The sequence below is a fragment of the Haliotis cracherodii genome, unplaced genomic scaffold, assembly GCF_022045235.1.
Source record: "Haliotis cracherodii isolate W230 unplaced genomic scaffold, xgHalCrac1.p SCAF_2, whole genome shotgun sequence".
Classification (NCBI taxonomy): Eukaryota; Metazoa; Mollusca; class Gastropoda; order Lepetellida; family Haliotidae; genus Haliotis; species Haliotis cracherodii.
In genome coordinates, this window is record NW_027266275.1 from 47,031,942 (window position 1) to 47,044,654 (window position 12,713).

The 12,713-nt window shown below is 39.5% G+C and overlaps 2 protein-coding genes across 3 annotated transcripts in view; one reads left to right on the forward strand and one right to left on the reverse strand.

Annotated features, from left to right (window-relative positions):
• LOC139468152 (cyclin-dependent kinase-like 4) overlaps positions 1-12,713 on the forward strand; it is a 493,691-nt gene that overhangs the window by 294,630 nt on the left and 186,348 nt on the right. The window lies entirely within an intron of this gene.
• Positions 5,615-7,231, reverse strand: LOC139469026 (jerky protein homolog-like). Its single transcript, XM_071251160.1, has one exon. The coding sequence runs from the start codon at positions 7,229-7,231 to the stop codon at positions 5,615-5,617; it is 1,617 nt and encodes a 538-aa protein (XP_071107261.1).

Genomic DNA, 12,713 nt, shown 5'->3' on the forward strand with positions numbered 1-12,713 from the left:
CGACCGTTAAAGACACCATACGGTTGCCGCACAGACTCCGTGGGCCAGCCGTTCACGGCCACCAAGCCAACCGACCAACCATCCAGCTAGCTGACCGTTCCTTCCAAGTCCGAGACCACTCCAGTTCAAGACATCATATACATCGGAGCAAGATGTCTCTTCTAGGCAACCTAACGTCTCTACAGGATGACCTTCAGAGGAAGGCTGATGCTGCGTCCTCAGTTCAATACGATCCCACAGCCAAGAGTTTGAGACTCAGTTACCTCCCAACTTTGTACGAGATCTGCATTGGTGGACTCACAGAGAGCCCATATGGACTATCTCACGGTACAGGGATCTTGGAACGCCGGAGAGAAGAATCTTCAGATCAACTGCATGGAAATGAAGGCCATCTTTACGCCATCCTGGAATGGAAGATACATCTCTCCCAATCGTCTGTCCTCATAGCCACAGACAACACTACAGTAGTGAGTAGTATAGATGATGGGGGTTCTGGCTCACTTCCACTGGAGCCAGATTTATACCCAATACTGCTACTACAGAGGGAATTTTTATGTAAAAATGATGATGTGATTCAACGATCGTCATGATTCTTATTAAAAGAATCATCAATATTAATTAATAATGGATAAAATTTAGTATTGTCAACGAGGATATTGGAAAGGTATAGGAGCAATACAAAAATTAGCCACTGTGGCTAAGGTATCTAAAGATGTGGCCAAGGATTGGCTAAAGAAACAAGTGATGTGGCAAATATACTTACCAGCACCGCGTTATATCACGGGGAAGAAGTTTGATATTTTTACTAAGTTCTTCGTTCATTTTACTAGGAGACCAGACTATATACTCTTTTTCGAAATTGGAACGAAAACAATTGACGACCGTATTTGGTTGGTTTGACATCACTGATATAATTTATACCTTGTGGTAATTCTCACCATTTTATAATTTTGTCCCAGAGCATAAATGGTTTTGTTGACATTATTATAGACTTATGTAAGCATTGGTTTAAATGTGATCAAACAATCTATTTTCGATCTCCAACCAGTTCTTTGGTTTTGGCATGGAATAATTGATGCACTTGTTTTCTCCCCTAGTTGTAGGAACTTTTTTTTCTCATTTTCGCTAATACCACTGGTCTTACGAGAATTGGATCGAATCCCCAGCTTCATTGCATTGTATTTAGTTAGTTCTGACAACACTAAATGATATCCTCCTCGGACATCTTACAATCAGCCAGTGCTGTTGAAATATGATCCTCAATGCTGTTCAACTTTGCTTCGGCGAGTATCCGAATATTATCATGTTTTAATGCTTTCTTTTGCAACTTATGAGAAATTTATTTTATCGCTATTCCTGCCAGTCCTGATACTCCGGCTTCCATACCAAATACGATAGGTGCAGCTATTATAGTTGATAATAAACCAACACCGGCTGTTACAAGCGCAGTGTCAACTCCGTTGAGAGCATTCACAGCTCTGCGATTCTTTTAATACAATCCAAGTCTCAACTCCCTCTCCTTTTCTATTTGATGTTTTATGTCGCTTATTTGATGTAATGGAAATCCATCAACAGAAGCCATCTTTTCAGATGTTTCATCATGCTCCGGATATAAACCCATATTGTATATAGAGAATCTCACCCAAGTGTCTTTTGATATCAAATATATCAACACAAGTTGATAAAAGTGGAAACATTCCGAGGCTTGCCGAGGATTTTTGCCACTTTTATCCACGAGTGTTGATGTATTTGATATGAAAAGACACGAGGGTGAGATTATATTTATCATCCAACATCATTCTTCCAACTTTTTCAATTTGTAGACAGTAATTAGCAGTGTCTTCAGTGTAAAAAGTACTGCTAACAGCTTCAGTAGCAGAGCCATTAGTGATATCATTTGATTGTGACGTCATGGTAACCAGTGACGTCATGGTAACCAGTGACGTCACAATGGCCTGCAAAGCATTGTGATGTAATTTCATGATCTAATCCAAGCGATATCTCCTGTGGGAGCCAGTTTTGGATGATAAATTATTATATCATATAATAGTCTTTAATTGATCTTGGTTAAATGTTTTGAGAGTATACATCAACCTTATTAAATGTATATTATGTGGCATAAATATCTTAGTAAGCGAAATCCTTTCACCTTCATTAACTTGGACCCCCTCAAGGGTTGCAACAGGTGATACTCCCATATAAATAATATGACCCTCGTGTTTCTTGAGCCATTTAATTGATAGACCTGGTAATATTTCGAAGGCATCTTCTGGTGCATCCCCAAACAAGACTTCAATAATAACTGTAGAAAGATCAGGCATAGCATTCAAGTTCTGTTTTGGCAACACACTTTTTTGTTTTGAGGGGATATAAGCCCCGAGTACTATCCCACTATTTATTGTCTTAGATAAATTATGTGCCATCATCACATATGGTGGGGCAATGACGATATTCAGTAGCCACTCGATGTTTGCTTCGACCATAGTCCATTTATTATCATCATTGCGAGTAAGATTGTATGAAGTGTTTTTATTGAGTCTACTAACGTCGACATCACTTAAATCTCCTGGATTAGCTGTGAATACATTATCTTGTAAGTGTAAAGCGTATAACTTGCCATTGGTACCGGGTTTATCGAATCCCTCTGTGTCTCCAAGATCGGAAAGGGCAATTGTATTACATTGTCTAAGGTTATGCGCTCCAGGGCCTGATGAATCAACCATTATTTATAATATGGAGCGTTACACTCAAGTATCCTATATGTACAGGTTGATGTTTTACATCTAATACAGAAATTTTGAGGTCTGAAATAATTCCCCGCTTTAACTTTTTATATTGTAATGATGCTATACCTCTATTGTATTTTTCATCTTTGACCGGGATAGCTCTTAGCAGAGTTGAAGGACTTTCTAGTTGAATATTATCCGTTGTACTGATCTGATCAAGATGAATGCACAACTCTTTATAGGGAACTAAATCAGGCAATTTAACTCCATGCTTTTGTTGAGTGGTATATATCCTGTTGTTAATACAAGTGTATTTATTCCTAAGTTCCTCTGAAGAAATATACCCTTTTCTCCAGCGCTTAAATTCAGCATCCCATTCGACTCATTTTGTGTGAGACTAGCTCCCAAAGGCTTAAAAATTTCATCATTGAGTGAGCATATGCTGTAATACCCATCAGATATATCAATGACTTTGTGTCCAGTACCAACCTCATCTAGTGCAAACCCATTATTTTTTCTCACAGCACTTATATTGGTCCACCGTGGGTAATACGTTACATCGCAGAGAGCTACTTCAAGTTGACCAGCCGAGTTATCGATAGTATGAAGCAGTTGAATAGACTGACCATTTGTTATTCCTGGGAGTGTAACATACATATTAAATATACAAAGATACTATATCATAACTTAAATATGAAATCAACTTACATTACTAATCAGTCGATTTAAGTAAGTGCCTCTGGTGCTAAGTTTTTTGTTCATTTCCCTGATATCTTTGAAAAATACAGGGTCACGGCAACTAGCGGTAACACGGCAACTAAAATGGTGCATGATTGGTTCTACAATCCAATGCAATTTTGGCAAAACCAGTTAAACTTTGCCATATGGTGTGCCACAGTGGGATCTGGTGTATCTCTTTATGCCCCCAGATTTGAACTAAATAAGTCTGTTTTGTCATTTCCCGTGTACTATCAGATTAGACATATACTTAAAGAAATTAGTGCAGGATCGATCATGGAATTCCACAAATGGAATTCACCAAAAACCATTCAATCCAGTTAGGTTGTTACAGACAAACAAACTTTATGTAAGAATACATGATCTTTATTTAAAAACGCATAATTGGTATCACGGCTGGGAACCTTCGAGTAACGATTGGAGAGGAGATATTATGAGTTTTAAGTGTGGTTTAATTTATATTGTTACAAGGTTTGTGCAACTAAACGATACAGCAAATGCTTGTAATGAATTTCTTAATGATAAAACGGAAAATAATTTTACTAACCCAGGAGTTGTAAGAGTTAATGAATCAATAAGAACTTGTGTATGGGCAATTCTTGGTGCACAATCGCAAACATGAACATGAATAAACGGTTCTGGGACGGAGCTCAATGCACAAAAACAGTTTGTCGCAAACGTAGAGGATGCTATTAATTCACCAGTTAACATACCATCTTCTATAAAGCGTTATCAAGATGTATTACAGTACGCTCAATCCAAAGTAGACTATGTTTATGCGCCGGGACTATACATGTCTCCGAGTAATATGGAACTTAAGATCGGCCAAGTGATAGGCTATAATAATAAAATTGTTATTGCTACCGATCAACAAAAAACAGGTATAATTTCAGATATTAACACCGAATAAATAACGCAAACAAACACAGGCGAAACTTGAATAGTCAAGCCACAGTCACCACAGCCATCTACTGACGCACAGTCACAAGTGCCGCCACATATTACATCTCAAAATCAACAACATATCGATGAAAAAACAGCACTGATAGTAATTGGAGTCACGGCTGGTTTACTCATGATTTGGATAAATAGTATTTAACGGATAAGTACAACAGCCTGGCAATTGCTACGATCAGTGCTCACAAGTTTTGACTAAGCCAAGTGGTGGTCTTAGCTAATAAATTCAAGAGCCAGGAAACTATACTCCCTATTATACCGGGAAGCGCAGATGCAGCTTTCCCAGTGCTTCTCCTAATGCTCTTAAATGCTTTTTTATCCACTCTTTTACACCATTTTTATCAGTGGGTGGTGTGGGTGGTCCACCTCCATCGTTTAACGCGAGAGTAAAAGTTAATATGATAAATCCCAATGTGGTTAAAATACTGGCAATGGTTATTCCCTGTTCTCTGAACAATGTTTTAATTTTATCGGCCAGTGTAGTACAGTGATCCCTCGATATACCGCTGTCATCGGGGTCCAAGAAACTGACCCCGCGGTGTAGGAAAGAGCGTTGTACAGATATTCCTTGTTGAGGTTCACATTACGTAATGATGGTAGTGAATGGAACAGTGGCACAATTATTTCACAGTGGCATGGGACATGTAGATCTATGTAACACTGATCGTGGACGATGATTCAAAATGCATGCGTAAAAAAAAAAAATACTTTGTGTAAATTAATCAAAGTAGTCTGTATTATTTTACGAATGGATATTATACATGTAGAATCTAAATAAATGTTGTCATATTTTAAGTTTTTCGGGAGAAAAATTGGTCTGATCGCCGACCTACTCACATTATCGATCGATGCCAGTACATTACAAAGCCAAACCAGCCTTGTAACGAAACTAATGTGCAACCAAGGCTGTGATTGGTTAATAAATAATGACGTGTCAAAGTTATGAAAAACCCGGACACGGCCGGCTCTCTGTATGCACTTGATGTGCAATGTACATTGACATGACGTGCGTAACTACACGGTCATTTGAGCGATTTTTGAAAATCAAACACAAACACAAACGTAGATTTGAGTGGATAAGAGATATATTTAGTTCTGTTAATAATGATAATTATGCAGGGAAAAGGGAAAATTGCACTCAAAATTCTTGATACCATGCAACTGGTGTGTGTACATGATGTAACGTATGAATTCTATTTACTGAAAAAGTCACTAATTTTCGACTGTTTCTGACTGTCAAGTTCCTCGTTTCTCAGTCGTGACAGTATGCAGCGGACTTGCATGACGTGTAGCTGTTCGTATTTGTCACTTTTTTCTAGGTGCCGCAATACAAGCTCGGCCCCATTAATGGCATCCCGAACGGAGGGTGCCATTGGCTGTACACTGTTTTCACAATCACTGTTTTCCTCTTCCTCTTCCTCTTCATCGTCGACAGGCATTGCTGCGGCAACCAACTCTTGATCGTTGAGAAGTTCGGCGATCGGCATGTTGTCATCGCACGCGTTCCACATCATGGCAGTCTCTTCGGATACTTTGATGCTGTTCTCCTTAGCATAGTCGCGGAACTTTTGGACAGCATCGATGACATCTTCTTCCTGAAATCCCACGAAATCTTCGTCAACCCCGAATGCTGGTCCAAGTCCCTTCATCCAGCAGTTGTTGATGGTGGCTGGCGTCACCTTCACCCAGGCTTTGGATGTGTGAAGAACAGCATCCTTCACTGTGACTGTCTTCAGGAACGCAACAGGGTCCAAGCCTCTATCCACCAACGCACTCACTAAATATCTCCGATAATGCGCCTTGTATGCTTTGATTATCCCTTGGTCGAGCAGTTGAATGAGGGAGGTCGTATTTTTCGGCAATAAGAATGCCTTTATTAGTCCATCATGTGACTGCAATGTACTTGCTGGGGGATGGGCGGGGCAGTTATCCAATAGGAGGATGGCTTTCTCCTCCAAGTTCCGTGATCGGAGATGGTCAGGGACAGCTGGGACGAACTTGTGGAAAAACCAATCTTCAAAAATCTTTGCTGTCATCCACGCATTTGCAGAGGCGCTGTAGTGAGTGGGCAGTGCTTCTCTGTTGACATGATGAAAGCACCTGGGATTCTGGGCACTGCCGATCACCAGAGGCTTCAACTTGTGCATCCCAGGCTTGTTGCACGTGAGCAAAACTGTCACCCGTTGCTTGGCGGACTTGAATCCAGTCTGCTTGTCTTCCTTGGTGCCTAGGGTCTTGTCTGGCAACAGCTTGTAGTAAAGGCCGGTCTCGTCACAGTTGTAGATCTGCTCTTCGTCGTACCCCTCGGACTCCATCAGCTCTCTTAGTATGGCGGGAAACGCTTCAGCAGCGTCGTCGTCAGCCGATCTCCGCTCCCCGGTCACTGTAAACGACTTGATTCCATGTCGTTTCTGAAATCTCCACAACCAGCCTGCACTGGCCTTGAATGTGTCGTCAGGGCCATGAATATCTTGGGACAGTTTCTGAGCCTGCATTTTCACTATCTCGCCAGATAGTGGTATGCCACCATGTCTGCTTTGCGTGAACCACGCAAACAGCGCAGCATCCCGTGTAGAGTCTGTTGCCCCTTTATTTCGCTTCTTCTGCAATCCCCCGATCTCCTGGGTCTCAAATGCAAGATCTTGTAGTTTTTTTTCTTCTTTTAGCCATCCACGTATGGTCCCTGCTGGAATCCCAGTTGAACGGCTGACGCTAGCTTGCGATTCACCCTCTCTCACCCGCCTCACGATCTCCAACTTGTCTTTAATAGTGTACGCTTGTCGCTTAGATCTACTTGCAGTGGTTGCCATGATTGAAATGGTAAAGACTAATGAACTAAGATTTATTTTATACCCTTCGTAATTACGCTATTTAAACAATGAAGTTCCAATGTTTTTTATAGGTCTCTCACGGTTACTCAAGTCCGGATTAAATACCGGAAGCCATTGTTTCGATTGTTGTTATTGCATTACACGTGGCCGGTTTGAAGTTCGAAGACATCTCACATGTTGTCTTACCAATCACAACAAGCTGAGATGAGTATTAAATGAAACAATGCGGCTTATGTTTGTTGTTGCTGTGATTTGATTTTATGTGAGTTTAATGCCAGATCTGTGTACGATATGTTTTTTCACAACTGGAACAAAAGGCAGAATGGTTTCGATCACATTCAGCCGGATACAATGAACGTAATTGTTTTACAAATACACACACGTGTACATCAACTTGGAATTAAATTTCATCAGTTTATTTGTAACTTTATTTGCTTTAATGCGCTTTAACGCGCTTTTAGGGGAAAATTCTTCATGCATTTTTGGGAGCCATGGTTTACCCCGCGGTGAATCCGAAGTAGCGGTACATCGAGGAGTGTTAAGTCGAGGGACCACTGTATCATCGATGAGGACTTGATTAATAGTTTCTCGAATTCAATTGATTTGTGAACGAAGTACTGCTCTATAAGTGGAAGCCGCTTCAAGGCGGACTGATATTTCGTCTTCTAAGTTACGCAATCTTTTAGCAACGCGGCGTTTACAGAATTCATCGCCCGCCTGTTCAAGTTTTGTTTTCTCATAAGCTATATGCTTGTCGAGTTCAGATAGCTTGGCTGTATTATTGATGAGTTCTCCCTGCATTGTTTGCATTGCCTTGTCAAGGCCTCGTAATTCCCGGATACTGAGCCCCGAGGATGGTAATACCTGTAACGTGGAATTATCATAGTAGGTATCCAAGATTTCCTCAAGTCCGTCTGAGGCCAGCTTCCAGCTTTCTTCCAAATTATCTTTATCTATGGCACCGAGTTCAGTAAGCACAGTCTGAAGAACCTTAGTAGTCTTCTCAGAAAGTTTTTCTCGTGAGTAGTCTACAAAACCTAATTCATTACGAACAATGTAGAAAAGGCTAGGGGCTTACGAGTACGAGAATTCATAAGGTCAATATCCGGAGAGCCATGCAGACGCAATAATCCTTTACTATTTATCGTAAACTTTGAATAGTCACGACCAATAGGAGTTTCTTTTAAGGCATCGTAATAATCATTAACGTCTGGTTTCAAAAGTTCATTGTTAAGATTCATAAAGCGGGTTTCATCAGTACCCTCTTCGATTGCACTAGTATTAGTTATGTTATCTAGATTAAAGTCATCCATGTTTATATTAAACATAAGGTTACATAATTTCAATATAAACAATGTCTTCGCAATATGGACGCAAGTTCAACCAACAACGTAGACTTCGGGATCCATGCAGGGTCAAAGCAATTCGCCAGTCTGTAACTATAACTAATAACCCGAATACTATTGATCAAAATCAAACACTTCTGGTTCGCTTTCCTAATCTAGGTGCTCACGATGTGATAGTTCCAGGAACTGCCCGACTATCATTTACAATTTATTTGACTTCTGCCAACGCTAACAGAGAGCTTGTTCAGAACTTAGGTTGTGCAATTGTTAAGAAAATCGCGACTAAAATTAGCGATAATGAAGTTTTGAGTATTGACAACAGCAATATATAATTCTGTTACATGGATCTCTGGAGAACGGCTAAAGAACGGGAAAACTTACAGTACCAAGGTATTTGTAATCAGAACACAATGAAACTGCGTGTGGGTGCTGATAGTGGTGATAATACCATCGTAAAAGATAAGGCTGTTGCTGATGCATCCGCTTGACTTTGAATTACTAGATAGTCACATGCCTTCTATCAAGCATCCCTAGGTGATAGGTTAGAATAAGAACTCACTTTTAATGACTACAGCAGAGTAATCAAAGCTTCTGATAATAGTAGCTATTCTATTGATAATATCTCACTGTAGTATGATATGATAACAGATCCTGAATTAGGCAGACAAATTCGTAATCAGTATACTGGAAGTTTAGCCATTTTGTACGATCACCAGGAACAAAAGAGATACGACGTGGAATATCAATCGAAACGTCCCCGCCAGATCGTTGAAGGGTATTTTAATGTTGTTCGAGCATTTCAAAGAGATACGGAGAAGTTCTACAATCCCAAGATTACAAAAGTAGAATTGACTATCGAGGGCATGCCTAATCAACTATATAGTCAAGGCATGCGAGCATATCAACAGTGGGATGAGATTAAAAACTCTCTTCTATAAAACGAAGCCCAGAAATTAATGCGGTCGTGAAAGATCTGTCTCTCGGGGATGTATCGCTGGCTGAATTCCTTACCACGAAGTATGCGCTATGGCTTGACATAAGAACCACAGACGATAACCAACTACAAGGTAGTGGGCGGAGAATAGAAAATGCCAGTGAGGGTGTTACTATACAGATAACGAAGCTCTTCGAAGCGGCTGGTAAATTGAACATATATTTGTACGTGATTATGGATACACAACTTAATATACAGAATGGAAGATTCGTGCAAGCGATCTATTAATAATCTTTTACCTAAAGAACCGCACTGCGCTATCATCTGCGGGCAAATGGGTTGCGGAAAAACAGCTTTTAGTCTAGATATTTTACAAAGTCATTATCGGGATGTTTTCGACCATATTATTATTCTGTGCCCAACTATAAGCGTTAATATAACATACCTATCGAGAGATTGGGTAATGAATGATCCCGGGGTGTACAAAATTGATTCTGGCGATCGTTTACAAGACTGTTTACGGGTATGTCACGAAAAATACAAAGGAGAATCAACCCTTTTCATAATAGAGGACTGCAGTGCAAGTAAAAAACTTACCAAAAAGAAAGATATGCTTTCATATTTAGCATTCTCTGGACGGCATATGGAGCATAGCGTTTGGGTACTTACTAAAAAATACAACTCTGTTCTGAAAGATCTCAGAGAGCAGAGCAAATGGGTAGCCCTGTTTCAATGCAAAGACTGACATTCATTTGAGGAATGTCTACGCGAAAATGATGTTATTTCTACCAAGCTCAAGCGAGAAAAAAGTCAGAAAACTGTTAGCGGAAATGAAGCACTGTAAACTCGTATTAAAAACCGATCAACCAGCTGCTTATACAATTGCTCAGCAAAAATAGCAAACTTATAGCAAAATTATAGCAAAAATATAGCAAAATATAGCAAAAGTATACCAAAATTTAGCGAAATTATAGCAAAAATATAGCAAAAATGTGATAAATTGAACATTAGCGGTGATTATATAATAATGTGGTTTGGAATACTCATTCTTTTGCAACAGTTTATTATTTCCAGCTGTATTGGATATGCAATATTTTATTATGTTAGACTTAAATATCTCATTAGATATTACATTATGAAATGCGACGAACTTATCGAACAACTGCTCCAAGAACCTATGGTAGATAAATCTTTAGATCAACATAGAGAAAGACTCGCGGCTTTGGTAGCCGTTGGAAAATGTTTCCAATATTTTGGGGAAAATTATACCACTGAAAAAATTGATAACATGACCGATGAGGAAATTAAAAAACTGTATGTGTGTTATGAGTCTAGACTGGGAGCTACACATGACTAAAACAATGGGTTTGGCTATGTTACAACTATACACAGTTGTAGCTAGTACGTTTCTTCCTATCCCCGCAGAAAATTGCATGTATTTTTGCGAATCTCTCGAGAAAGATCCATTCATAGAACACGCTATAAGCGCAGTAAGCTGTGAGTTGTATCATAGATATGGAATGTTCTTAGCGCCACTTACCACCCCTTTAATAACGGCTAGGTATTGTCAATTTAAACATACGTGCCCACTTACTAATAATGGAGACGGAAATACAACACATGAAAGAGGAAACACAAGCCATTGCACCACAAGAATCCTCGAAAAGTCGCAGCTGATAGGAAGGGTGCGCTAGCGAGGAAGGCAAAGGCCTACAATTCAAACACTGAACATAGCCCAATTAAAACTTGGGCTCCCTATGTACTAGGGGTTGTTGCTGTAGCAGCGGTATGGTTTTATAAGACCGGAGAAGAGAAAACACCACAAGTTAAAAAATTAGATGAGGTTCAATTAGAGTTAAGCCCTCATGTAATATTATCAAGCAATGACTACTCCAGTTAACAGGTAAAATGTTGGTAAACACAACGTATCATTCAGCGGTGGTCAGCGGCTTGGCCATTGGCTATTCCCTTATCGCTAAAATGATTACTTCAGCCACACCACCCAAGCTAGATTTTAATGGTTATGATATCGGTATGATGGTTCTAGATGTAGGCCTAGCAATGGCTACAAAAGATATGCTCATCAAACAAGGGCTTATCCCAGAAGACATAATGAAGTAATTAAACATTTAAATATTTTATAAACATATAGTATGGCATCAATTGCGATGATGGTCGGTAGAGCTATTGTTCATGCTTTAGCTTTTTCAAGGAGTAATTATTTATTTTCTACTCTGAGGGAATGAAACACTAAAGAAATTGAAGAGGAGCATAAACGACATAATAAAGCATTAGAACAACTCGGAACAGCCCAGTCACAATGGGCCAGGCGCAGAATGGAGAGATTAGATTTTATAAATGATGAACTGCGTAAACAAGGACATTCAGTTCAAATGTTTAAGGATGTTGAATCTGCCATGCACGAATACTTCCTTGAAGGCCGCGAGATAGTGTTTATAGTTTTTGGGTTGTCGGTAGTTGCGATTTTCAGCTATACAATTACACATAAACTATGATCAATGTCGCGCTGACTGGCTGACACGCATTTAGACAAATGATACTAGAAGTGTAATATTTATCACAATGGCGAGGGGCACATCCAGATGTAAATTTACACTCATGGTAAACCTATTAAATGCAACAGATGTTACGTCGGTATATATTGTGGGATACATGCCATTGCAATTAGGAAAGGGCATGTTAATTATACGTGTTCTGTATGTGGGATTGGGGTCAAAGGTAGTTACTGTTTGTGTAAGAGTCACGGTGCTGACAAAAAACGGTTTCAAATTATTTATGAGAGGAAAAAGGCTTACCGCAATGAGATAAATAGATTGGGTAGAATTCAAACCAATTAGAGATTAGTTCACATGTAGTTATATATCACAATGGTTTTTGTCAGAGAGTTGAAGGCTTTGGCAAAACAACGTGGTCTACATGGTTATTCTCGAATGAGAAAAGTTGAATTGATTGATTTACTCAGTTTGAAATATCCCCAGACTGTTAGAGAACTCAAAGCTCAAGCGAAAAAAAAGTGGGCTGAGAGCTTATTCTCAAATGAGAAAAGCTGAATTGATCGCTTTACTAGATAATAATAAACCCGCTGTTGTTGATAAAAATCGATTCAGTTGATGTTGATAAAAATGAGTTAAGATTTGTACCCACAGCTGGCGTTGGTAAA